At 51.4% G+C, this 27,782-nt stretch overlaps 2 protein-coding genes across 3 annotated transcripts in view; one reads left to right on the top strand and one right to left on the bottom strand.

Annotated features, from left to right (window-relative positions):
- NCF4 (neutrophil cytosolic factor 4) overlaps positions 1 to 27,782 on the top strand; it is a 162,767-nt gene that overhangs the window by 82,144 nt on the left and 52,841 nt on the right. For both annotated transcript variants that reach the window (XM_074391226.1, XM_074391225.1), the window contains exon 2: positions 10,715 to 10,872. In XM_074391226.1, the coding sequence (XP_074247327.1) occupies positions 10,814 to 10,872 (59 nt within the window). In that variant the 5' untranslated portion in view covers positions 10,715 to 10,813. The remainder of the gene's footprint in view (positions 1 to 10,714; positions 10,873 to 27,782) is intronic.
- PVALB (parvalbumin) lies at positions 10,081 to 27,466 on the bottom strand. The gene is made up of 5 exons (XM_003932907.4): positions 27,398 to 27,466; positions 24,991 to 25,058; positions 23,200 to 23,332; positions 21,693 to 21,802; positions 10,081 to 10,304 (listed from the first exon to the last, which is right to left on the bottom strand). The coding sequence occupies exons 2-5, from the start codon at positions 25,049 to 25,051 to the stop codon at positions 10,276 to 10,278; spliced, it is 333 nt and encodes a 110-aa protein (XP_003932956.1). The 5' UTR covers positions 25,052 to 25,058; positions 27,398 to 27,466; the 3' UTR covers positions 10,081 to 10,275.

Here is a 27,782-nt window from a genome sequence, read left to right as displayed (position 1 = left end):
GCACCATTGCACTTCAGCCTGGACAACAAGAGCAAAACTCCATCACACACACACACACACACACACACACACACACACACACACACACAAATTAAACTTTGCAGCATACGCACGTCCCCAGGTCACTAGAGCTTAGCCTCGGTATTCTAAAGGACACGCGATAGTATGTTTGTGAATGCCCCTCATGTTTCCCAACCTCCACCCTTCCTACATTGCAGCAATTACCTGTCTGTACACCGCTGCCTCAACTTGAGGGAGGCTGGGGCCAGGTGTGGGCACTAAGGTACGTCCAGACAGAGGAGCAGTGTCAGGAGCAGCAGCTGGTGGTGATGCCAGCAGTAGGAGACAGCATCAGAGCCAGGAGGTGGCAGGCACGCTGCAGGGACAGACAGCCCCCCAGCAGAGCAGCCCGCAGAAGGGACATGAACTGCAAACTCATCTCCTGAACCCAGTGACATCAGCACATCAGAGCCTTCACTCCACTGGTATTCTGAACCCTGGGTCAGGTCAAGAAGCAGAAAATAAAAAGAACGGCCTGGAAACTTCTCTGCCTCTTTAGGTAGTGGCACTGTCTTTGGATGCATCCGGGTGACACCTGTGCTCAGTAGATATCTGGTGAATGATTGATTCAACAAGGCAACCAGGAGCCAGCAGGAGGCTAAATGGGTCTTTAATGACCTGTAAGTCATTTCAGATCACAGCACCTCCGAGTTGGGAGGAACATGTTGTCTAGGTGAAGTCTCCTGCTGATGCCTGAAGACTTCTTTCAACAAGTTCCCTCATCTCCGTTTGCATGTCTCTCTTGACGGGATGCTCACTGCCTTGCTGAACAGGTGGTCTTACTGCTCTGCAGCTCCAAGGGTAGACAGGGCTTCCTTAGGTTTAGTCAAGAGCTGTTGGCTTCTCAATCCCACTAGTTGGTCCTGATTTCGTGCTTGCAGAATCACACAAAATAAATCCAGTTGCTCTTCAGATTCTACTCCCTGCCCCTAATTATAGAAAGGCTTAATTTTCTCCACATGTGGGTACTTTGCTTTCTTTTTTGCTTTGTTTTCTGTGTTTATTTACTCAACAAAGCTGTATTAAGCACCTCCTTTGTGGCAGGAACTGTACACAGTGCTGGGGTTACAATGGTGAAGGATTCTAGCTCGCAGGAAACCTATGAACCAAATGGGGAAGATGGGCGAGGACGATGATGATTGTGGCAAAATTCACATAATACATAATTAACCATTTTAAAGTGTGCAAGTCTGTGGCATTTAGTGCTTTCACAATCTTGTATAACCACCACTTCTAGCTTCAAAACTTGTCATCACCCCAGCATGCCTTGTGCCATTAAGTAATCACTCCTGTCTATCTCCTGGAAACCACTAATGTGTCTTCTCTAAGGACTAACCTATTTTGGATATTTCATATATTTATTTATGTATTTTATTTTTTGAAGACAAAGTCTCACTCTGTTGACCAGGCTAGAGTGCAATAGCACAATTTCAACTCACTGCAACCTCTGCCTCCTGGGTTCAAGTGATTCTCCTGTCTCGGCCTCCTGAGTAGCTGGGACTACAGGCATATGCCACCACATTGGCTAATTTTTGTATTTTTAGTAGAGATGGGTTTCATCATGTTGGCCAGGCTGGTCTCAAACTCCTGGCCTCAAGTGATCCGCCTGCCTCAACCTCCCAAAAAGAAACCAAAACACATTTGAATCTAAGTTTCTGTATGGATGTGTTTTCATTTCTCTTGGGTATATTCCCAGGAATGGAATTTCTGGGACATTTAGAAACTCCTGTCCCAGAAACTTGTGTCCTAATTTTTTTTTTTTTTTTTTTTTTTTTTGAGACGGAGACTTACTCTGTCGCTTAGGCTGGAATGCAGTGGCACAATCTCCACTCATTGCAACCTCCGCCTCCCGGGTTCAAGCGATTCTCTTGCCTCAGCCTCCTGAGTAGCTGGGACTACAGGTGTGTGCCACCGTGCCCGGCTAATTTTTTGTATTTTTAGTAGAAATGGGTTTCATCGTGTTAGCCAGGATAGTCTCCATCTCCTGACCTCGTGATCCACCTGCCTTGACCTCCCAAAGTGCTGGGATTACAGGTGTAAGCCCCTGCGCCCGGCCTCCTAACTTTTTAAGGAATGGCCAAACTGTTTTTCACAGTGACTGCACCACTTTATGCTGTCACCAGCAATACATGAGGGTACCAATTTCTCAGCATCCTTGCCAGTACTTCTTACTTTCATTGTTTTTGACAAGAGCCATCCTAGTGAGTGTACAGGCACCTCATTGTGATTTTGCCACATGTCCTTAATTACAAATGGTGTTGAGCACCTTCTCATGTGCCTGGTGGCCATTTGTATGTCATCTTTGGAGAAATGGCTCTTCAAGTCCTTTGTCCACTTTTTAATTGGGTTGCGTGATGGTTAATTTTATGTGTCAATTTGATTGGCCCACAGGGTGCCCAGATGTTTGATGAAATATTATCCCGGGTGATCCTGTGAGGGTGTTTTGGAATGAGTTCATTTTTAAATTAGCTGAATAAAGTGATTGCCCTCCCTAATGTGGGTGAGACTCATCCAATTAGTTGAAGCCCTGAATGAAACAAAAAGGCTGACTCTCCTCTAAGGAAAAGAAAATTTCTTTTACCTGGCTGCCTTCAGCCTGGGATATTGGCTTTTTTCCTGCCTCTGGACTCAGAAGCTACGCCATCAGCTCTCCTGGGCCTCCAGCTTGCCGATTCACCCTGCAGATGCTGGGGCTTGTCCATCTCCCTAATTGTGTGAGCCAGTTCCATACAACAAATCTTTTGTTGTTGTTATTGTTGTTACTGAGACAGAATTTTGCTCTTGTTGCCCAGGCTGGAGTGCAATGGCGCGATCTTGATTCACTGCGACCTCTGTCTCCTGGGTTCAAGTGATTCTCCTGCCCCAACCTCTCAAGTAGCTGGGACTACAAGCATGCACCACCATGCCCGGCTAATTTTGTATTTTTAGTAGAGACGGGGTTTCGCCATGTTGGTCAGGCTGGTCTCAAACCCCCAACCTCAGGTGATCCGCTTGCCTCAGCCTCCTAAAGTGGTGGGATTACAGGCGTGAGCCACCGTGCCTGGCCACAACAAATCTTTTTATGCACTATATACATATGTGTACACACACACACACACACACACACCTCTCTACAACTTGAGAAATCTCAGATCTGAAAATCCGAAATCTGAAATGCTCTGAAATCAAACTTTTTGAGGGTCATTGTGATGCTCAAAGGCAGTGCTCATTGCATTAGTCTGAATTTTGAATTTTTGGATTTGGAATGCTGATTCGGTAAGTATAATGCAAATACTTCACAATCCAAAAAAATCCAAAGCACTGCCGCTCCCAAGCATTTTGGATAAGGGATACTCAACTTGGGCATGCACACACATACACATACCCAGAGTCAATTAGTTCTGTTTCTCTGGAGGACTCTAATATAGGTTGTTTTTGTTGTTGTTGAGGCACAGGCGTTCTTTATATATTCAGGATTCTAAATCCTTACCAGATGTAGGATTCACAACTGTTTTGGTCCCTTTGAGAAGACAGATAGTTAGATAAGCAATTGATATGAAGTGGAGTTCGCAGGGGGTCAGGAAGCTCAGGGCAGGAGCCCCTCAGCACTGAAGCTCCCAAGAGCTGGCTGATGTATCATGGAGCCCAACACTCCTGGCACTGAGTAGGTGCTCCATAAAGAGTTATTGTCAGTAAAAGTGAGCAACTACACTTGGATGTTGGGTGGGAACAAACAAGCCTCTCCAGACAGAGCCTCATGGAAGCTGAAGCCTGAGGCTGGTGTCGCAACGAGCCAGGCCGGGGAGGAACAGTGATGTAGCTGAAGGAGCAGCTTATGTGAGGGTCCAGAGGAGAGGGAGGAATGGCAGTTTTGAGGCATGACACATTCTATGTAGTTGAAACACAGGATGCAGGGAATGAATGTCGGGTTGTGGGGGCTCTATGGGGGAGGTGAGAGGAGAATACAGGGGAGCAGCGAGAAAGGGGAAATGTGGACCAGGCCAGTCACGAGGGGCTTTGTGGGCCGTGAAGGAGTTTGGGGCCCTCTGAGAAAGAGGGGGGAGAACAAAGCTAGGAAGCGTTAATGAATGAGGGGTAGCCGTAAGAAGGGCCTGTGCTCTCAGGGTCCTGGGAGGATACAGGGGAAGCTGACTCCTCCAGGCTCCTCGCAGTTTAAATTCTGGCTCTGTCCCCTATCAGGCAAAAAGTGGGGTCAAACAAATGGATTCAGGAGTCTCAGTAAAGATGCTTAAGCTGCATCTACTCATCTGTATGACAGGGGCCGTGAGGAGCCTGTGGGCTCCAGCGACGGACTAGAGGATTGTGTCCTCAGCCCCCAGATTTGACCCTCACAAGGTCCCAAAGAAAGGACACAGAAAGACATGTCTTCTACCATTTCCTGCGAATGACTTTTCTGAGGAGGTACAGAGAGACAGGAAACTGAGGCAGGGCAGGGCAACTGAGAGTGGAAATTTGGGGGGGGGGCTTTTGCGGCACAGTTTGGAGTCCAAGCGGGGAGCTCAGGCCTTCCCCCTCCGTTGGCACTGATGCAGGAGGAAGAGAAGGGAGCTGAGAACACCAGGCCTCTGTCCCATTTGCTGAACCACCTCTTTTTTTTTTTTTTTTTTTTTTTTTTTTTTTTTTTGAGACGGAGTTTCGCTCTTGTTACCCAGGCTGGAGTGCAATGGCGCGATCTCGGCTCGCTGCAACCTCCGCCTCCTGGGTTCAGGCAATTCTCCTGCCTCAGCCTCCTGAGTAGCTGGGATTACAGGCACGTGCCACCGTGCCCAGCTGATTTTTTGTATTTTTAGTAGAGACGGGGTTTCACCATGTTGACCAGGAGGGTCTCGATCTCTTGACCTCGTGATCCACCTGCCTTGGCCTCCCAAAGTGCTGGGATTACAGGCTTGAGCCACCACGCCTGGCCCTGCTGAACCACCTCTTGTCAACAGTGTTCTGGGTCTAAGTAAACCAACATCAGATTCACCCAGATTGAATCTTCCTAGATTGATTGTGTCTCAGTGGCCACAGGTACCTTAAGGATGGGGAATCTTTACTGGGGAAGCAGAGGGGGAAAGAGGCTGAATGCTTTGGGAAGTGATTGCTTCGATGAGGTCAGCCTTCTAAAGTGTTTAGCTGTGTCGGACACAAGAAAGCACTCAGAAATTATTTGTCAAGTCAGGGAATACATGTTTGCAATTTTCACTTTTATTGGCTGTGTGGTTTGGGCAAGTTGCCTAACCTCTTTGAACCTTCCTGTAAAACATAGAGACATCTCTTCCGTGGCTGGCTACGGTATGGATTAAGACATGGTACCTTAGTCCATTTGGACTGGTATAACAAAATACCTTAGGCTGGGTAATTTATAAACAACAGAAACTTATTGCTCACAGTTCTAGAGGCTGGGAAGTCCAAGATCAAGGTGCTGGAAGACTGGGTGTCTGGTGAGGGCTCTCTGCTTCATAGGTGGCGTGCTGTTATAGCCTCACATGGTGGAAGGGCGGAGAGCTAGCAGCCTCCCTCAGGCCTCTTGTATGAGGGCATTCATCCCATCCATGAGGGCTCAACTTCCATGATCCAGTCACCTCTCAAAGGCCCTACCTTCTAGTACCATCACCTTGAGAGTTGGGTTTTGACTGTGAATTTTGGAGGAACACAAACCTTCAGGCCATAGCAGATGGTATATGCAAAGTGTCCGGCAAGAAGGAGGGAGACGCAGCCCCAGAGCTGCAGCCCTGAACAGTCATATTCTCCAGGGACATGATTGACAGAGGGCGGCTCGATCCTGACTCTCACACCCATCCTTCCTCTCCATGGAGTCTTTGTTCTGATGCTCCTGACTCTTTTTCTGCTCCCCACTGAGTCCCCTGTCTCCCACCTCTGGGATATCAACCCATCCAGGGAGCCAGTGATCATTCATCACTCAGTGAAGCTGGGCTGCTCCTGGCTCTTATCAAAACCACTCAGGGACAGATTGATTTGAGGCCCTTCCTCCGGCCTGAGCTTTCTCCTTCCTGCTCCCAGTCTCTGAGACAGAAAGGCATGGAGATAAACAGCGAGCCTCCTCTGATCGTGACAATGAAGAGACAGAGCTGCATTCAGCGGATGAGAAAACCCAGACGGGGCTGCTGATGCACGTGTCAGGCTGGTGGGTGGCTGGAGACTGAGGAACTGGAATCCAGTGATACTCAGCCACAGAGGGGTGTGCTGGGTGGGGAGGGCTTCCTGTCATGCCTGAATTCCTTACTGAGCTAGCAGGTCCCCATGGATGACACTATGGCAGGGGTGGGACAGCAGGGGCCTGGGGCCAAGCCCCATTCTGCTCTGCTCTGCACCGCTCTGTGGCCTTGAGCGAATCACAAGCCACGCTGGGCCTTTGTGGCCACATCTGCATCAGAATGGGTGAAGCCCAGCATTTTTTTTGGTGCCGGGTCCTGGGATCCAGCAGGATGGACCCCTGCAGACAGGCCTTGATTTCAGGTGTCACATGGTCTTTGGGAGGGGTGGACGGGAATCCGATTGTCACATAATGTTTTTTTAATTTCACCTACAGGAGTCGGGCGGTGGGGGGCTCTAATGTCAGTGGAGGTGATGCCCCAGAGTGGATTCCTGAGGATGAAGAGGACTGAGCCAGGGAAAGGGCGGGTGATGAGGACAGGGAGGCAGAATGGTCCAGACTGGGGGAGAAGGGCTGGGATGGAGGCTGGGTCATGCCCGTAGGCAGGAACTCTGTGTTTGGCTCTGGGATTTGATTCTATAGATTGGGCAGTTGCTGGACAGCTTTAAACAGAACAATGTGATTTGATCTACGTTTTGGAAAGAGCCTTGGGCTCTGGGTGGAGAGTGGGTTGGGGAGGGGGAGGGGAAGCCAGGAGACAGGCTGGGGACCACTGTAGGGGTCCCTGGACACCAGGGCGGTCCCCCCAGTGTCTCCCAGAAACTGGGAGAAGCCAGCCCCCTTGACACGGTGAAGGTTGCAGTATAGAAAGATGCCAAAGCCGTGTTCCAGACACTGACTGGATAACAGTCGCATTGGAACAGATGTCTGTGTCTGAACTGGAGACTCTTTACAAATGGGAGACCCAGGCTGCCAGGCTCCCCTGTGTCACATCCAATCCTGCCCGTGAGGGAGCTCAGATGTAGATGGTGGCCAAGGGCGAGATAAACGGCGGCAGAGTGGAGCATGATACGGGAGGCAGGAGGAAGAGGGCTTGGCGAGTGACTGCCAGGTTCAGCGAGGCTGTCCCGTCATTCCACCTCCCCCGCCACACTCCCATGCTCCCTTGCCGTCCCCCCTCCACACAAACTGCCCACCGCTGTCACCTTGCACAGTGCACAGTGGTATGTTGGGTCATTAAGCCCTGCATTTAATTCCAGCTCTGCCTCTTGCTGGCTGCGTGTCCCCAGAGGGCCTCGGCTTTCTTGCCCGGATGGGGGTAATGGGAGTGCTTATTGCTGAGGCTTGTTGAAAGGAGGAAATGAGATGCTGTGGCTTAGTAAATAGAACTCTCCCACCCCCAAGGTGGCCGCCATTGCTGCTGCCTCTGTTATCCTGCAGGGGCCTTAAGCCCTTACAGGGAAGCTGTTTCCTCCTTGACCTGCCCAGGCCCTAGGCAGGGTCTTTTCATGACAGGGTCCTGGAGCCTGGAGCCTGGAGCCTGGAGCCCGGCATCCCCCAAGAGGTCAAAGGGCCGTGCTCTCCCACGTGTGGCTGCTGCGCCATTGGCTGCCCTGAGTCTGGATTGCACGGTGTGGACTGTCATTCTGGTGTGAAACAAGAGGCACTGAGGCCACTCTAGGCCGGCGGGCAGCTGTCACTGTCGTCCTGACCTGCCTGTCCTCTCGCAGGGCCCTGATCTGGTTTCTGGGTGAAATGCTCTGGCTCCCCAGCCCCAGCCCCTCCCCCTGCATTCCACACAAGCCCAGCGTGGGGGGCCCCCTTCGTCTTCCCCAGCCCCACCTCGGTGTGTAAAGCTGGACCCTCCGAGACCTCACATGAAGACCCATGTCTGCATTGGTCCTGAATGTGGTCTGGAGCATGTGTGTGTCCACATGCCCGCATGCCTGCCCACTGCATATGCCACTCGCACACATTCCCACTCCCAGGCTCGCTCCCACGTGCTCCACCTCTGGCTCACCTGCCACCTTTGTGCAGGCCTTGGCGCCTGGCTGAGCCCCCTGCAGGGAAGCCCCTTGGGGTTTGTTGCTGTGTTGACTCAGTTCCCAGTGCTGGCCTTGAGTCCCCTCTGAAACCTGGGGCCGCCTGCTCTGAGCCTGGCTGCCACCCTGGATGGCGGTCTACCCATCCTTGCCCCTCAGCCTGGGTCCTGATGGGTTGTCTGCCTGGGGCTGGGCCCTCAGGGAGAGCCTCTCTGACTGCCCTGCCCAGGGCGGCACCTCAGAACACAGGGGAGGTGGCAGGGCGTGGGGTCTGGTGAGAGAGAGACTATCACTCCAGTGCTCCCTCCCCACCCAGGGAAATCTCAAATAACCTCCCCAAGGCTGTCTTGGAGAATAGCAGGTTATTCTGCAGGGGCGTGGCTGTTTTCACCCTCATTATCTGTCCCCACTTCTCATTTCCACAGGGGCACCCCTCTCCCACTCTCAGGCCATGAGCCCTGTGTGTGACCCACCCTACCTGTCTCCAATCAGGATCCCTCCTCCCGGCCTCTGTGTCTTATTCAGGAAGGGACACAGGCTCTGGAGGTGATACTGGGGGTGTGGTCCTGAAGCCTCCCTGTGCCGAATGTGTGACTTTTGGCTATCATTTAAATTCTACGTGCCTTAGCTTCCTCGTCTATACAAGGGATGTAACAATAGCATGCATTTCATAAGGCTGTTGTGCAAATGGAATCCTGTAAAGGGCTCAGCACAGCTTAAGTGCTCAGTAAACATTAGCTACTAGTATTAATGGGACTAAATCTGGGGCCTTCTGATGGAGTGGTTGGGAACAAGAAGTTCTTTTTTTTTTTTTTTTTTTTTTTGCTGGTAATGCTGAATGTTCACCTTGAGCTGCTGGGGAATCTTATCATCATGAAGGGAGAGCCCTCCCGATAACAAATTCAGCACAAAGGAAAGCAGTGCTCAGAAAGGGGAAAAGAGGGACCTAGTCCTGATGATATCACTTGAGTCCCTTGATCCCGCTGTTCCTGAACACCTACCCTAACTATTCAGGCATGTAAGCCAATCAAGTCCTTTGTTTCCTTCCTTTTTAGCTTAAGTTACTTGAGTTGGGTTTCTGTCATTTGTAACAAAAAGTCTTAATAGTATATCCATCTGTCTATGTGTCCATCCATTCATCCACCCACCCACCCATCCACCCATTCATCCATACATCCATTTACCCACCCATTCATCCATTTACCCATTTGTGCACCCATCTATCCATCCATCCATCCATCCATCCACCCATCCATACATTCGTTCACCGATCCATTCATCCATTTACCCATCTGCCCACCCATCTATCTATCCATCCATCCATCCATTGACCCACCCATCCACCCACATATCCACCCATGCATCATCCCCCCACTCACCCACCCACCCATCCATCCAGCCATCTACCCACCCACCCACCCATTCATCCATTTACCCATCCACCCACCCATCTACCCACCCATCCACCCCTCCATCTAGTTTATCCATGTATCCATGCGTCCATCCATCTATCCATCCATGCATCCATGCATCCATCCATCCATCCATCCATCCACCCCCCCTACCCATCCACAGAACTGCATTCAAACCCCAACACTAACAAATTCTATTTTTGTGGGCTTAGATATCTCACTTCCCCTCTCTGAGACTTAGTTTTTCAGAGAATGGGAGTTTCATCACCTACCTTATGGGGTGGTTTTGGGGAGTAAGTGGGTAACCTCTGTAGAGTGCCATGCTTAGTACTTAGTGTAGAAAAGAGGGTGTTCCCTTTCATTCCTTCCTATCACATCTTTTCTAGCGGTTGAAATCCGGCCCCCACCCCCCCTCCCAGATGCATCTAGAAAGCCAGTGCCTGACCAGACCTGGGTCTTCCTGAGTATGCAGAGTCTGACTGGTACAGCCTTTATTGCTTCTCCAGCATTTTCCAGAAGAATGGTGTCATTAGGGGGTCACAGGGGATGGGGGGAGTAAAAAATAACATAAACAAACTGAACAGAAATGCAGGAGGGTGGTAAGAGGGGCTGAGATTGGGTGTTCAGGGCAGAGAGGTGGAAGATCCGGGGCAGTCAGTGCTTCTTAGCTTTCAGCCACCAGAGTGGAGAATTCTGCAGAAGAAAATGACAAAGGAAAGTGAGTCAGAGGCGGGGGTGCAAAAGAGACTGTTCACCTGACTGTGGGACCCTGGGTGGTGCTTTCTCTGGGGTCTTGCGTCTGCTGCAGGAGACCCAGAGAGTGAGTGTGAAAATGAATGAATGAATGAATGAATGAATGAATAGGCAGGTGAGTGACGTGAGGTGGGAAATGATGGGCCTACCATATCTTTTGCTTCATCATGTCATACCACACGCAAAAGTATTAATAATAACTACAATAATAATCATAGCAATAATAACAATAATAGTTTTCTGAACGCTTATCATATGCCCGGCACTATTCAAAATACTTAATAGGTAATATCTTATTTGCTTCAGACAATAATTCTATCTGATGCATTTTATCATTGTTCCTATTCCAGGGATGAAGAAACTGAGGTTCAGGGTCCAGCAATATTTCTGGACTTCTCTGCTGCTTTTCTCTCCAGGAGAGGAGAGAGGACAAGGAGTTTGCCTGCCACATGCCACTACGTGTCTCTGAGATGCCATGTCCCAGCTGCCGGGGAGCGGAGGTCCTCAGGCAAGTCCCACCACCCTAGAAAATGCAGTGTTGTCTCAGCCAGGAATGGTGGCTCACGCGTGTAATTCCAGCATTTTGAGAGGCTGAGGCAGGTGGATCGTCTGAGGTCAGGAGTTTGAGACCAGCCTGGCCAACATTGGTGAAACCCTGTCTCTACTAAAAATGCAAAAATTTGCTGGGCATGGTGACACACACCTGTAATCCCAGCTACTCAGGAGGCTGAGGCAGGAGAATTGCTTGAACCCAGGAGGTGGAGGTTGCAGTGAGCAGAGATGGTGCCACTGCACTCCAGCCTGGGCAACAGAGCAAGACTCCATCTCAAAAAAAAAAAAAAAAAAAAAAAAAAGGGAGAAAGGAAATTGCAGTGTTGTGATATGGGGAGAGCACAGGCTGGGGATTGAAAGTTAGGGGTTCCAGGCCTAGTCTGGCCCTATTTGCTGGAAAGTGTATCTCTCTGGGTTTCAGTTCCCTCATCCATCAGTGGAGTGAGGAGAGGGGCCGTTAATAATTCCTTGGGAGAGACAAATAAAAATCTCATTGTGAAATGACTTCAAAAGGCCATAAAAAGTATCTGGGACTCATCTGAGGTGAGCTGCATCCTCCCTGGACTTTGTTTGGAAGACAAATGTAAAAACCCACCTATGCAATTTCTTGGTTTTCATCACTTTACTATGGTTATGTGAAATATTAGCATCAGGGGAGCTGGGTGAAGCGGGTACAGGGCTCTCTGCACCATTACTGCAGTTCTTCTGTAAATCCACAATTATTTCAAAATAAAAAAGTGAAAACACACACACACAACCAAACGAACACATGCCATGTTGTAGAAATAACCTGGCACTGCCCCTGGCCAGATGAAGGGACACAGACGTGGGCGCCTGACCTATCCGAGGTTTGACTTAGGAAATAGACACCACCCTCTCCCGTCTGCAAGCTGTCCCCTAGGATAGGAAAGGTGGGTGACCCGGATGTGGGGATGCAAGGTGGGAGAGAGTGAGGGTCCACCAGCTGGTCTGGAAACGCCCAGGCTCTCTGGCCGAGTGGTAACAGCAGTGCCAAGGATGGAGTCTCAAATAGATACCAAAACCACAAACACTCGTACAGAATCCCTCCCATAAGGCAGGCACCAAAAGTGCTTGCTTTCTCAGCCAGGAGCCTGTGATCTTCCAGGACCTAGGTGGGGCAGGTGGTTCTTCTGAGAGGTCTTTTATTAGTAATACTTTTATTAATTATAGCTAGTAACTAACATTTATTGAATGCCAATGTTAGAAACATTTTGCATGTATTATCTCATTGAATTCTCATGACTACTCCATGGGAGACACACCTTTGTCTGCATTTTACAGATGGGGAAACTGAGGCTCAAAAGTTAAGTAGCTTGACTATGGTCACATGGCAGACATGATTCAAGCTAGAAATGCTCTTAGGCTTCTTTCTTCTCCCCAGTAGTTTCTGACCTACTTTGACCTAGGTATAGAGTGACACATGTCCCAGCTCAGATATCACGATCCCATCGCGTTTGTCCTTTTTTATTGACTTCATAGTCCTTGGCACTCTCTGAAATCATCTTATTTGTGCACTTAGTTTTGTCAGTCTTCCCCTGCTAGAATGTAAAATGTAGAGGGCAGGGGAGCCTCTCTCTTTTTCACTGCTCTCCTGGCAGCCACAGTGTTCCTGGCACATAGTAGGTGCTCATAAATAAACACTGGGTAGATGGATAGAGGGATGGATGGATGGACAGAGGGAAGGAAAGAGGGAGGGATGGATGGAGGGGTAGATGGATGGATGGATGGAGGGAGGGATGGATGGAGGGGTAGATGGATGGATGGATGGAGGGAGGGAGGGAGGAATAGAAGGAGGAATAGATGATGGATGGATGGATGGATGGATTGAAGGGTGGGTGAATGGATGGGTGGATGGATGAATGGATGGATGACATGGGTCATGAGTCCTTCTTAGGGTTCACAAGTTCTGACTTACACCATATAATTCACACAACAGTCTAAAAGGATTCTAATTTTATAGATGGGAACAGGGAGGCTGGAAGGTGAGGTGTCAGGGCCATGTGGCAAACAAGAGGCAGAGTGCAATGGTGCCGTCTCAGCTCACTGCAACCTACGCCTCCTGGATTCAAGTGATTCTCCTGCCTCAGCCTCCCTCCCAGGTAGCTGGGATTACAGGCGCCCACCACCACGCCCAGCTAATTTTTATATTTTTAGTGGAGATGGGGTTTCACCATGTTGGCCAGGCTGGTCTCGAACTGCTGACCTCAGGTGATCCACCGGCCTCGGCCTCCCAAAGTGCTGGGATTACAGGCATGAGCCACTGTGCCCGGCCAAATCAGGTATTTTGGAGCCAGACTTTGGGAAGTACTTTGGAGCTGTGGGGTTTTTGAAAGCCCCTTAAACCAGCCCCACTGCCCACCCTGCAATCTGCTCTGAAGCAGTTAGGACATCACAATAGCCACATGCCCTGGCTTTCTGCAGAGAACACAGAATTCTAATTTTATCCCCTCAGAACCTTGAATAGGGACCTTTGTAGATAAATTGAGGGCAGAAGCCACCTCTTTCGTGACTTTCGAATCTGCCTCAGGGCTGAGCTCTTGGGAGCCAGGCAATTAACTAACAGGTCTCCTAGCCACATGCCTCCTCTAAAATGCTCAGGTCTGTCCTTGAAGAGAAGCAAATGACCACACATAGATCCAGGAAACTCTAGGTCAGTTGAATTGGCTGTAGGTGGGATTCCAGGATGGGGAATGGAGCTTTGCATGATCGAGTTCTAGTCTTGACTTTGCCATCTGGATAAGACATCCATGCTGTCCCTGGATAAGACGCCTCATCCTCCCTGGTCTTGGTTTTCTTACAGGTGAGTGTCAGGTGTAGAAGACGCCTTTCTGACTGTCACATGGGTGTTTGAAGCAAGCAAGCTGGGGTTAACTCCCAGCTCCCATTTCTTCTTTCTGTGACCTTCAACTAGATACTTTGCCTCGCTTCTAAAATGGAGCTCATGACAGTACCTAGTTCCTTAAGTCGTTCAGAGCAGCCAGCGCTACAGCTCTCGGTCACAGGCCTGATGCGTGGCAAGCTCTCGGTGTCGGGCAGTGTTGCAACCAAGGGGTTTCTACACCTCAAACCACTTTGACAACAAGGCTATAAATGCCTGGCTGCTGCCTGGCAAGAAGCGGGGGCTCTAAATGGCACTGTCACTGGTATTTGTTAACATTCTTGTTGCTCTTGTTGCCACTGTTTATCTCCATTATCCCAGCACTTCCTGCCTCCACCCTGGCGCCTACCTACAACCCTCCAGCAACCCTGGACCTAAGTCTGAAACTTGTTCTGTCACTACCTGGATAGGTGGCCATCCATCACTACTTTAGCTCTCTGAGCCTCAGTTTTCTCATCTGTAAAGTGGGTATAACAATGCCTGCTTGCATGACTATTAGAAAGACCAGAGAGGGTAATTTCCCTGGCACATAGCAACTGGCTTACAAGCGTTAGTTTCACCTCCTTTGTGGATCTTGCCAGCACAACAGACACAGGTTGGGGCTTTGACGTAACATTAACCACAAAAATCCTGAAACTAAGCAGGACAAGGAAGATATAAACAAAGGGCACAGAGAGCCTAAAGAGCAACCAGCTGACCTGGTACAAGTTTCCAACTCATCTATCCCAGCAGAGCCAGCATCCCATCTCTGCCACACCCATCCATGACAGCTAGTTTCTGATCCTCAGTTTCTCAATAAAATGGGGATACTTCCTCCTTATAGGGTTATGGTAAAGGCTCCATGAGATAATGGAGGAGAGCCTAGCACAGTGCCTGGCACACAGTGGGAATGCAACTACATCAACTCTTAATGTTGACAGGTAGGAAAGACAGTGTTCCTTTGGAGGCATCCAGAATGTTCATTCTCTTCTAAGACTCACCTGTACGGCATTACCTTTGCAGTCTAAAACCTCGCCCAAGACCCCCTGGGGCCAGTTCACAGATGTCATCATTGTCCAATCAGAAAGAGACAAAGGAGGCAGAAGGTGGGGCCAGGTGTGGGAGGGAGGCAGTAGAGGGAGGATCAGAGGACTGGAGGGTTCTGTTCTTTTTTTTCCCTTAGGAAACTGAAATTAGCCTAATTAGGTCTGCCCCAGTCTGAGGCCGTGGGGATTGGATGAATTTAGAAGCTATTGACAGGTGAGACCAGCTCACGCTGGTAGCCCACAGCGAAACTGAGACGGCCATTGAGTCAGCGGCTGGAAGCCTCTTTCCCTCCCTCTGTCGTGATGACCAGGATGAAGGAGCCCAGCCGGCCTCCTGGTTTATCACCTCGCCTCTAAATAGCTCCCAGGCTAGGTTTCTTATAAATTGGTATCGCAAGCAAGGATCACCTTCCCATCCCAGAGAACTGGGAGGCAGGGTCACGCGGGGCCAAGCCAGACAGCCGCAAGGAGGCCGCGTCAACAGTTCTGGGGCTCGCTCTGTGCCAGGCACTGCGTGGCGTGTTATTCCATTTCATCCTTGTCGGCTCTCTTATCTTCTTTTTTTTTTTTTTTTCAGGGAAACTGAGGCTGAGTGTCACTCAGCTAGGAAGATTCTAACAGGTGTGGCTGGGGCCAGGGTGTGTCACTTCCTCAAGGGTTGGCGTTAAATGGCCCTGCATTCTGACTCCAGCTGCAACTCCCAGAGGCAGAAGGAGAGGGATACGTGGAGAGGGAATGTCTTTTTCCACCCTAGCAGCTGCTCCCTTTCGTAGGAGGCCAGTTATATAAGGGAGGCTGCTTCCTCTCCCCCTTGCTAAATCTTTTCTAGAGCAGCATAAGGCCAGAGCTAGGGAAAGTCCACGCGGGAATAAAAGAAGCAGATTGTTAAGCACAGAAGCCATTTATAACTAAAACGTCTCAGCTCAGCTTAGGGGAGGGAGCGGTGGAGTCAGGAGACCCGGGTCCCGTTGGGCCAAGGACTTCCTATGTGACTTTGGCACTTACTGTCTATGGGACCTCAGTTTTCACGTCTCTCAGTGGGGATCACAGTGTCCCCTAGACTTCACTGAGCTGGTACCAGAGTGCAATGAGATGGGCAAAGCACTGTGCACCTCTGAGCTCTGCCCTCAGGACCCTGGGCTGGCCTTGATATGCACATCCTGCCCTGCTTGGAAATCAAATCCCTGTAGCAGCCAGAGGGCTGGAATTACAGGGAGACGGGCAAATTTCTCCTTCTATCTCTCTCACTTTTCTCCTGCTTTAGACTCAATTTCCTTTCTGTTGAGGATTCCACCACTTTCAGAAGGTTTTAGGTGTCTTATGAGCAAAGCATTCCCATAAATTTCCAGAACATTCCCTTCATTTGAGCAACAACCCTGTAAGGTGAGTATTTTCCTCCCCACTTTCCAGACGTAGGAATTGAAGTCCTGAGAGTGGAAAAGATACAGCCATTCCCACTGCGGGTCTCCAGTATTTGGCTTGCTAATTTCTGCCTGACTCTCAGGTGCTCCAGCCCCAGGCCTTAGGCTACCACTCTGCCTCTCAAGGTAAATAGGCTACTTAAGGATGAAAGAGAACAGATTTTGCCAGAGGGAGGCAGAAAAGGCAAATTCCTTCAGGCGTGTGAGTGAGTGGCGGGGGCTGCAGGGTTAGGCGTTAATGATGAAGGCATTTTTCAGCAACAGAAGCAAAATGCAAACCCCAGACTCTTGAGATACACTGAAAGCAGAGGACAGGGGATCCATCACGGGGAATGGGTTTCAGGAAGGACGTAGCTAGGACTGTGTGCATGCATGTGTGCACAAGGGGCGTAAGGATCTTCTCTGCAGCAGGATATTAGAAGTCAAGGTTTGAAGAGGGCCCTAATGCTTTGTAGCAAGTTGCTCTGCCTCCCTGGACCTCAGTTTCCTTGTCCGTACCCGTAATAAAGATATCTTGTAGAGCCGTCGGGAGGTTTGAATGAGCTAAAAGAGGTCAGGCCTGTGTGCAGTACTTGGCTCACAGGAGGTGGGAATGGATGCTCACCTCGATTCCTGTCGGTCTGCACATCCTGCGGGGGCACGCACTGAGTGTGGAAGGCCTGGGCTGGGGACACATTCCCATGTGAAGCAGGATGGCAGAGGGTCCTGGCTGGACCACCGAGCCTCCATCCTAGCTCTGCTACAGAGAGACCCTGGGCACGCCACTGCTCGCAATGCCTCAGTTTCTTCACTTGCAAAATGGGGATAGTGGCGTCATCTACTTCCTAGGATTAGCGAAAGGCAGTGGTTCTCTAAGTGTGGTTCGCCAGATCATTAGCACCATCTGCTAACTTGTTAGGCGTGCAAAAGTGTGGGTCCCGCCCAAGGAATCAGACACTCCTGGGGCCTGGCGCAGCCATCTGTGTTGCCAGAGGCCTCCAGGTGATGCTGACAGCCGCTCCCAGTTGGAGTCCCATTGTGAAGGTGAAGCGCTTGAAAAGGCACCTGCCACATAGCCTGCTGTGTCTGCTTTTTGCGCCTGGGCTCTGCAACAGCAGCTGCTTAAAAAAAAATTTTTTTGGCACCCTTCACCTCTTTTTCTAGCTTCTCTTTCCTTTTCAGCCTTAACCTCTCTCCCCGACCCCCATCTCAGCTCTGCACCAGCCTTTCAGGGTGGCCTTTGAGAATCAATCAACCACATCTATAAAAGCCTTTGAGCTTCCTGGAAGAAGTTGCCCTAGAGACAGGAATGCAAAGGGTTATTATTAGAACTTTGTCTTCCTGCCCCCTCCCTTCAATACAGGATCTTCAAGAACCTGGTAAATATCACTCACCTTTAGAAGGACAAACAGAGCTGGGAAGAGGCAGTCCCGGGCACCTGCTACAGACAGGTCCCCACAGATCCCCACCCTCGGCCTGCCAATCATCTCTCCTACATACAGCAGTTATACATCCTCATCACTGCACAGTGCAGCTCAGAGCTGAGCACGCGTTCATTCATTCATTCATTCAACCCATAAACTCTCCTTGTTCTCCTACTACGGGGCAGGCCCTACTCTAGGTTCTGGGGTTAGAACTGAACAAAACAAAGTTGCTGCTCAGCGGACCTGACATCCTAGTGGAGGAGAAAGAAATGGGCAAGAAATCAAATAAATAAAATCATCTTATGGTAAACTAAACTGAATGAATGAATGAATGAATGAATGAGTGAAGCAGGCAGCACAGGTCATGTGCTTCGGAGCTCATCGGAGTTCAACAGACCTGACTTCAGATCTTGATCTTTTCCCTTCCTAGCCTAGAGTTTATGCAAGCCCTTAGCCTGTCTGAGCCTCAGTGTGCGCATCTATAAAATAGGAATCATAATGGTACACACTTCAATGATAGCTAGGAAGATTAAATGAGTAAAACGCTAAGCACAGTGCCTGGCATGTGTTGAGTGCTCAATGAAGTTAGATGCTACTGCCATCACTATTCAAGGTCACACAGCTGAGCCTACCTAGTGCAGTGGTCCTCTGTGTACAGGTTCATCCACTGGGACATCTGTGAAATCCCAGAGCTGGAATGCACCCTGCAATTGGCTAGTGATCTGCCCCAAGGTTTTACAGACAAGGAACTTTGTGATCACAGGGGGTCTGGGACTTGCCCCAGATCCCACCAGGAGTTGAAGGCATCTTCCAGCTAGTAGGTGGGGCTCGGGCTCTGTGGTCTTTAGAGGGAGTGACAGCAAGGCAGAGTATCTGAAACAGAATGTCCTGGGACCCCAAAAGGTTCTGCTTCCCAACTTGCTGCCTATTGAGCATATTGTACCCACCCTTCCTGCATTAGAGGGTTGGAAGTGAGGAAGGGGGCGTCTGCATCTTCCCACTTGAAAAGCGTGAGCTGTGGGGCTCCACTGCCTCAGGGTGGTCTGTGCTCATGGTTTATTTTATGTCTTGCCTGTGAGCTCAATGGTGGCTGCACAGGTGGGCCTGGACCATGCTGTTGGGTTTGAATCCTGGCTCTGGCCCTCTCTGGCAATGTGACCTTGCACTCCCTCCCTGGGGTGCTCTTTCTACATCTGCACTTAACGTCCTCTGTCATCCCAAGGTCAAATGAGGTAACCGGGTCCATGGGTGGATACACATGACATCCCCAGCTAATAATTCTTTCCTCCCATTGTTGGCAAAACAATCTTCTTGCCCCTTTCTGAATATACCCTAAACTTTCCAGCCTTGGCTGATGCCAATGCCTTGCCTGGACCCCACTCCCTCTGCCCCCCGCAGTCTGCAACTTAGCCTCCAAGTCTGCACAAAATGCCCGCTGCCTGCACCTCTGCCTCTGGCTGGCACTATCGCTCATTTGTGTATATTCGTAGAGCTGCAAGCAATGTGCAGACCATAAAAACGACGTTGCATGGCAGGGCGCGGTGGCTCATGCCTGTAATCCCAGCACACTGGGAGGCCGAGATGGGTGGATCACTTGAGATCAGGAGTTTGAGACCAGCCTGGCCAACATGGCGAAATCGCATCTCTACTAAAAATACAAAAATTAGCCTGGCATTGTGGTGTGTGCCTGTAATCCCAGCTACTGAAAGGCTGAGGCAGGAGAATTGCTTGAACCCAGGAGGCGGAGGTTGCAGGGGACCTGAGGTTGCGCCACTGCCTTCTAGCCTGGGTGACAGAGAAGGACTATCTTAAAAAAAAAAAAAAAAAGAAGATGGCATTGCAGTTGCCATTTATTGAGCATTTACTATGTGCCAGACACTGCAGGCCACATTCCCATGTTATAATGCCTAGTTTACAGATGAGGAAGCTGGGGCTCAGGACTAAAGAGCAGCTGCTCAGGGGCACCCAGCCAGGAAACGGGCCTGAATTATTTTTACCTCCTCCATTGCCAGGCACAGAGTTGCTACTTAGTCAACATCTGCTGGACTTGTTAAGAGAGTTTAGTTGATGCTTTAAGATCTGAGTGTGGCAGAGAGGGAGGCAGAGCGGGAGGGAGGGAACTGGGCCAGGTCTGGCTTGGTTTTTCATGTAGGTTGCCTGTGAGCAGCCAGCCATGAAGACCTGACCCAGGGCTCCTGAGCTATGGCATATTGGCTGCAAATAAAAATGGAAGGCAGGTCTCCAGGCCTGGGTCAGGGCTGAGGTGGGAGCCAGGCCTTGGGGTGGAGCTGTCTGAGAAGCAGATTGGTGGGAATGGGGTGTGAGGGACAGTCTGCCGGGCACCAGAAGCTCCAGGAGCGGCCAAGCCAACAATGCCTTTCCAGTACCCTCTGCTCCACTCCTTTGAAGCCACCTCCCTCCTTCCCAGCCACAAGAAAGGTAGCTGGCATCAGATGGCCAGGGGACCCCCTGCATTTGACCTTGATAGTGATTCTCCATTCTCATTACTGGCAGGAAACAAGCAAAAAAAGAAATAACAACAAAAAAATCCCCATAACTCATACATGTACACCTACTTTCATAATCCTTATACCTTTCCCAAAGCAATTTTGTTGCCACAGAAACTTAATTTTCACGACCCCAATAGGTCTTAGGAGAAGCTCATGCACCCCATTTGCCAGGCAAGGGAACGTAGGTATGCAGAGGTGATGTGTTCAAGGTCACAGCTGGCAAGGGGCAGAGAGGGAGCCGAACATGGGGTTTGGGCTCACACTTGGGCAGCAGACGTTTATGAAGCACCTGCTTTGTGTCAGGTATTGGCTAGATACTGGGGCTAGAAGGATGAATGCAACCTACTTCCTAGTTTAAAAAAATATAGCTAACAAATACGGATACAGCATTTACTCCATGCCAGGCACTATTTTAAGCACTTTACATATTAACACATCTAACCTTCACAACCACCCTATAAGAACTATCCTTATTTTCAGTTCGGAGATGAGAACACAGAGGCACCGAGTAGTTGTCTAATTGTGCAAGTTCACACAGCTAGAAAATGGTAGGGCTGGGATTTGAACCCAGAGAGCCCGGACTCCAGAGGCCAAGCACCTACACACAGTTTTCTCTGAGACTAGCAGAAAAGCCTATCATGGGAGCAAATGGCAACTTAGCATGCTGCAAAGACTCATCGAGACCCCGCTCCGCCAGCCACTGTGTCCTAGCCCTTTGCACTAGGCTAAGCACCGTCAATGTCCATTTGCCCACCTGCAAAATGGAGTTAATTCCCACAGAAGTCATAATGCTAAGAGATGGCAATGCCGGTGTGCTCTATGAGTGCCACACGGAACCTAATGCAGAAGGAAGTGGATGGTGGCCACCGGCCTCTCGCCTGCGCTGAGATCGAAGCTTGCAAAGCAAGGCAGGACCAGGTCTTCTCTGTCCAAATTCCCCGCTGCTTTCTGGCTTACTGTTTTTCCTGGCTCTGCTGTGAGGTTAGAATGTATACTTGAGTAAAGCCCTAACAGATTTTGAGACTTGGGGTCACAGGACATCAGGACAAGATGCTGAGGAGGACAGGAATTAGGAATTTCCATCCCTGGAATCTGAGAATGTGAGAGGCAGAGGATCCTTGGGGATTAGTCGGCCTTGTTTCCTAGGATTACAGATGGGAGACAGAGGCCCAGCGAAGGAGAAACACTACCCAAGGTCGCAGAGCTTGGATCAGTATTCATGCAAAAGTGCAGGCAGAGTTCAGGAAAAAATCCCAAATCCTCCTGCATCCCCTATCCAGCAGGAAAAGAGAGAATCTTTTCCTTTAGGTTTTTACATTAGGATAATACACCAGTTTTTCTTTGCCTGGAGTATGTGGCAGAGCTCTCAGATCTAATAGACTGCCTTTTTTCTTCTAATCTTGGGGAATGAGGGACCTCCATACCATCTCTTCCTTGTGACAGACGTAGCTTCAAACTTTTTGCATCCAACACCTCAAGATCCACAATATGCCCAGACCCCAGATCACGGCTACCCACCGTCAACCCCAATTTTGCCATCTCCATCTTTGTCTCCAGCAGCCATCAGCGTCTTAGTTTCTTTAGCAGACAGGTCTCTGGCATCTGGGGAGAAGCCTTTTAGGATGAATCTGGAGGGGAAAAGGAAGAAAGCTGGTGAGGACACTGGATGGAGGGTGGGCTGGTGTCTGTGTGGGGAAAGGGGCGGCTGCGCTAGCTAGCCTGGTCGGTGGCTGTGCTGTCATGGGTGAGTATTCAGGGAAGGACAGGCTGTCCTTGGCGAAGGGTCGATCACACTTCAGGGACGGAACCTACATTGGTTAATTTTTTTTTTTTTTTTTTTTACTCATCAAGCACAGACCTACATTCTATACATTGGTTGATTTATTCAACAAATATCTGCTAACAGCCATTTCTATGTCAGGCCTATGCTGGAAAGGGGGGTTACAGTGGTGATCTCTGGAAGGCACTGGAAAACATAAGGAGGTCATGTGCTCTGAGAGAGACCACACGGTGTGATGGGCACAATGAGAGAAGAAGCGGAGGAGGGCGCTCAAAAGCTGTATCCACCCACCTAGGGCGAGGGGAGGAGTGGGGAGGCTTCCTGGTGACGGTGATGTCTGGGGAAGTCAGGTGATGACAGGGGGAAGTCAGCCTCTGTGAGTGCGAGTGTGTGTGTGTGAATGTGTGTGTGTATGTGTGTGTGTGCATGCGCGCACGCGCACCAGTGTGCATGCATGTCGGATGTGAGTGCGTAGAACGTGAAGGTTCTAGACAGAAGGTACCCTTGTGAGATAGTTTTAGGGGACAGACGGGATAGGTGGGCAGGTGCCTGCTTGAAAGGCCTCTTTTTTTTTTTATTTAACACCCACCCCTCTTCTTTTTTTGACAAACTCAAGGCTGTCTTGGCCAGAAAGTGACATAAAGCAACCTGGGTCAGTAGATGTGGCTGGGTGGCCAAGGGGATTGTGGCGGGAGATGCTTTTGCGGATGGAGGCATACATTTTGTTAGCCACAGCCTTTTCCTTCTCTGCTTTTCTCCAAGGACCCCTGGACCCCTAAAGTTAGTTCTGCATCCCTGGCTTGCTCAGAAATTGCACAAGCCACACTGGTACAGGAAAGCTGGGGTCTGCAGGATGGTGGAAAGTGTGTTTTAGACAAATGAAAATCAATGAGATACTTAAGTGAATGCTTTCTGCCCTGCCTGTGGTGTTAGGCAGCAAGAAAGACTGCCCCTTCATTTGTATTAAATTATTAAGTAGCATCATTCCATTAGCAATATTAAGTGGCTATAATTTAACCCAGTTAGTTGCACTTTCAGCAGAGGTTTTACTGTTCCGAAGCAGCTGCACAGGGAAGCCTTCTCCCCTGGCCCCCTGGGTCCGAGCCCTGCCTTCACGCACGATTACTTTCTGTGAAGGGGGCAGAGTGAAAGGCACGTCTGGTGGACACTTGGAAGCCAGAGTCCCAGCCCCCACTCCCTCGTGCACAGCCTCAGGCTGGGCAGCCCCTGCAGGCCTCCGCTTACCCCAGCTCATCCTCCTCGATGAAGCCACTTTTGTCCTTGTCCAGGATGTGAAACACCTTCTTCACGTCGTCTGCACTCTTTTTCTTCAGGCCGACCATTTGGAAGAACTTTTTGTGGTCGAAGGAGTCGGCAGCTGTGTTGGGAAGAGTAGGGTCAAACAAGGACCGGGAAGGGTGGGAGAATGGGGGATGTCGAGGCATTTGTTGATGGATTCCCACATGCCAGTCGTGGGGAATGAGAGGTATCCACCTCCACTGGAGGGCTGAGGGAGCCCGGGCAAGATAGGATGCCCTGTCCAAGGTCACACGGCTGAGAGTGGAAGAGGTGTGTTCACACCCAGACCTCCCTGGCTCTCAAGCTGGCCCCCACACCCCGCCTCCACTGCACCCATTGCTGATGATGGGAGTAGCACCTAAGAACCAAAGACTTTTGTTCTTCTGAGAACCTTGTGTCCATGAAGCCTTTTGGGTGCCAGTTGGTTGGGAGTGGGCTGGGAAATTGAAGGTGGCATGGACGTGGTAGCGGGAGGAGGGGGAGGAGGGTTGACCTTCTTTCTTGGCCACAGACTATGTTGCCAGAAAATTGACATAGAAAGGACAAGTTTCTGTCAAGGTCACACAGTGGGAGGAGGAGGGGCAGACCCAGAAGTCCTGGCTCTTCGCAGAAATCCATTTCGGAAGCAGTGGGAAGGGGGTGTTGGGAGGCTCACAAGAATTACCCAGTTAAGTTTCTTCCCAGATGGGCTTCAGGTGAAGGGGGTGGGTTTCCCAGGACCCTGGGAGAGTGGCTTGTGCACAGGGGAGGAGGTGCGAAGCAGAAAGGAATGGTGGTACTTTTCAGCCTGCAATTTTCTATGTCTTGGGGTCATCTTTGAGAACACCTGGGGAAGGGTACAAGTTTTGATCATGTACCTTGTGTGTAGGAGGTGGCTGTTGAAGTCATGCTCTCTTCCCCTCAGCACTGGGCTAGAGGCAAGGAAAGTTGCCCTGTCCACCTCGGACACTAGGCTGAGCGACCCAGTTCTAGTACCCCTTCTGCCCAGCTAGGTGACCTTGGGCAAGTGTCTGTCCTCTCCAAGCCAGTTCCCTGATTTCCGCATCTGGGCGACACGGGAGGAGGAAGGCAGGCACCGAAGCGCTGAAGTGCCGGGCAGCTCAGGCGGCTCAGAGAGATTAGACTGCCAGTTCCCCTCCCCGGCCCGCCTAAGGAGGCTGGAGGTTTGAGTCGCTGAGGATGCCCGGTGCAGGATTGGGCAGAGCTGCGCGCCGGCTTCAGAAGGTCACCTCGCCTGCAGGTCCGTTGCTGAACCCCAGTAAGGGAACTAGGACACTCAGGGGGCCAGCAATGGCTACCACCTGGCGGGAAAAGTCCTGTCCAGAATGAGGGTCCAGGAAAGGGGTCGCTTGGAAAGGAGGATGCGCTCTCTCCACGTGCCTTAAACAGGACGTCTGGAGAGCGCATACAAGGACCCTGGAGGTCTCTACCCCGACCCTGGTCTTCGTCCTTGGTCCCGGACCCTGAGTCCTCCCAGCGTGGCCACCCGGCCTTCGGCACCCTCAAGTTTCTGTTACTTGGGTAGGGCGCCCGCTTCTCCGCCCGCTCCCCACGCCAAGTCCGGCCCGGACAGTTTGGGAACTGCCAAGGCCGCCCCCCAGCCCCGACCCCGTCGGAGCCCAGCGGGAAGCCTGGGCAGAAGCGCGGTGGAGAGGACCCCCCGCCGGGCCCCAAGGAGTGCAGGGGCGCAGGCGGTGGACTGAGGGAGAGGGATGGGGAGGGGAGCGCGCTGCTCACCGCTAAAGGCTCCCACCGCCTTCTTGATGTCCTCAGCGTTGAGCAAGTCTGTCATCGACATCCTGCAACTGTTTGAGCGGGCAGAGCAAGTGCGAAAAGATTAAAAAGTGCTTTTCTCATCATTTCTGCTCATATGACCAGCGCTGCAGTGCTGCGCGCCGGGCGCACGCCCGCCGGGCCTGGCATGGCGCCAGGGGCCCGGGCTCTGAGCGCAGCGGGAGAGGCTCAGTCCAGCCGCGCGGCTGAGCAGCGCGGGCCACGGGCAGGAAGGCGCGCGGACCTGCTCTGGCTCCTGCACCGCCAGGCCGGGGGTCCTCAGGATCCCGGGGGCTGCGGCCAGGACACGAGGGGAGGGGGCCACCTTTGGGATTTAGGGGGCACCGGCATCACCAGCGGGGTCTGGAAGTCCACCTGCCGTCAAGGGCACGCAGGAAGTGCGGGATCTCCGATTTTGGCACCTCAGAGAATGTTCTGCCGCTTGGGGGAAGATCTTGAACCCTCAGGGGCCAGCCTGCACCCCAGGACCCCTAGACCCTGCTCCCTTTCTCTCTCCACTCATACCTCAGCCTCTGCTCTGGTCTGTCCTGGATGCAAATTTATGCTGCAAAATCTGAGCTCTGAGGCTGTGAAACCTGACCCGACAGACTCAGGGAGGAGGTGGCTGGGACAGAGATGGGCAGGAGCTGCTGGGGCCTCATCCCGCATCTGGCCAGGGATGCACATTCTAGAACCTGATTTAAATTTTTTTTTTTTTAAATTTTTTGCTGGCTTGAGTTTTCAAAGAACAATTCTCAGATCTCTTGCTTTACTGGTCTCCTGGGCCCTGGGGTCGTGGGTCCAGAATCCCACTGCTCCCATAAATTTTTTTGGGCAGAGTAGGTTGAGGGAGGCTACTTGGAATTGCTATGCTCCCTCCCAGAAAGCCCCACATATGTTTGGAAGAGGATAGCACCTTCAGACCACACTTTCTAGACAACATAAGCAGGCATAGGGGTCTGAACTTCACCTCTGGAATACGTCACGGTGCCTATCTTTATGCAGCCAGAGACCAGTTGTGTTCTTCCCCAGGGTTCCCAAGGTTTCAAGCCGCAATCAGCTGCTTCTAGAGTGTGTGAGCACTGGATGGAGAGTCAGGAGGCCTGTGTTCTAATCCTGGGCTGCACTAAGTCTGTGGGTGACCTTGGGTTGTGACCTTTGCTGGGTTTCTGTCTCTCTGATGTGTTGATCTCAGTGGTCCCTTGTAGTGGGACCTGGGAACTCCAACTTAAGGTATGAGCAGGTAGGCAGGGCCTGGGGCTGCGATTGCCCTGGGTGGTGTGGACCAGGGAAAGCAGCTGTCCAGCTGCCCAGTAGCTCAAATTCCCTGACACTCACTGTCAACACTGTCTCCTGCAGCTCAGCCATGGATGGCTGCCCTTCCTGGAAACCTTAGCACGCCATGGCTGGCTCCAGCTGCCCCCTCCCTGTGAGTCAGCTCCTTCAGGCCACAGCCTGCCAGTGGCTTCCAAGGCACCCAGGCTGCAGCTCCTGACCTGATGCCTCTCAGCTCCAGGACTTCCCAAGACCCCTCAGCTGCCCTGGCCCCTGCTGCTACTGCTGCCACCTCTGCACCTTGTCCCCAACTGGGCTGCTGACTCAGACACACCAGGCTCCTCTGCTATCATTTCAACTCCCAGGCTCTGCTCACTCCAGGGACCTAGTTGGAGGACTGATTTCCCCAGCCGAAGGACCCTTCAGCTATGCCAGTGGAGAAACTGAGGCAGCAGAGAGTCTGTGAGTGGCCGAAGGACACATGGCAAAAGAGTAGCAAGCAGGGCCCCCGCCCCCCGGGCTCACTCACATGGAGTTCAGTGACCCTCTGTGTGATCCTCCCTGATCACCAGCTCCATCAGGTCCCACACATCTCAGGTACACACTGGCTCTTGGTGAGCCCCTAAAGCAATGACCCTGTGGCAAAGGCTGGAGCCTCAACAGGAGCCCAATCTTCCTCTGTCTTCTTCCTCTCTCTCTGCCTGCTGCTGAGTTCTCCCATCAACTTGACACCCCCTCCTGGGCTGAGTCCTCCCAGCCACAGCACCAATGTCATTAGGTCAGCTCATCAGCCCTCAGTAGTCCTCCTCCTGCCTCCTCTGCCCTCTGGGTCCCCTTTGATGGCATCACCAGATGTCTGGCTCCACCCTGGGGACTCTGAGGCCCAGCCACCAGGGAAGGGGGAGGGCTTTGCCCCAGGCCACACCAGGAGTCTGGGTGGAGGAGGAGGATTGGGTACTCTCAGCCTTGCACTCCCCAGCTGCCTTGCTTCCAGCACCCCCTGGGTCACTAGGGACAGGTAGATGTGGCTATCCCTTCCAACTGTCTCATCCGGCTGCATCCCTTTTATCCTCCAACTTCGGTCACTGCCACTCACCTCAGGTGGGGGTGGAGGGCTGGAGCCTGCACTGAAAGGCTGGGCTGGTGGGAGGTCCTGTCAGGAAGTGAGCCTGGTGGTGGGATGGCCACCTATATAGGCTTCTGCTCTGGCTATTTTGGGAGGTGGCCCTCCCCGCAGCCCCTGGCCCCCTCCCCTTCCGGTGTCAGGTACTCCCCAACCATGGTGCTGGGTGTCTGTATCACATTCAGCCTCCCTGGACCCATGAGGCCAGGCCTATTAATAACTCTTGGCCCCTGCTTCCCTCCAGCACCCAAAATTGAGGCCCAGGCAGGGCTTGCCTCTTCCATGAAGCCTTCCATGACCACTGTAGATGGCAGCCATGTTTCCTTCCTCCAAATCCTGCAGGAAAGGAAAAGAAACA

Source organism: Saimiri boliviensis, chromosome 21 (genome assembly GCF_048565385.1).
Source record: "Saimiri boliviensis isolate mSaiBol1 chromosome 21, mSaiBol1.pri, whole genome shotgun sequence".
NCBI lineage: Eukaryota > Metazoa > Chordata > Mammalia > Primates > Cebidae > Saimiri > Saimiri boliviensis.
Note: the sequence above shows the minus strand (reverse complement) of the source record. Positions and strands in the feature narration are given on the sequence as shown.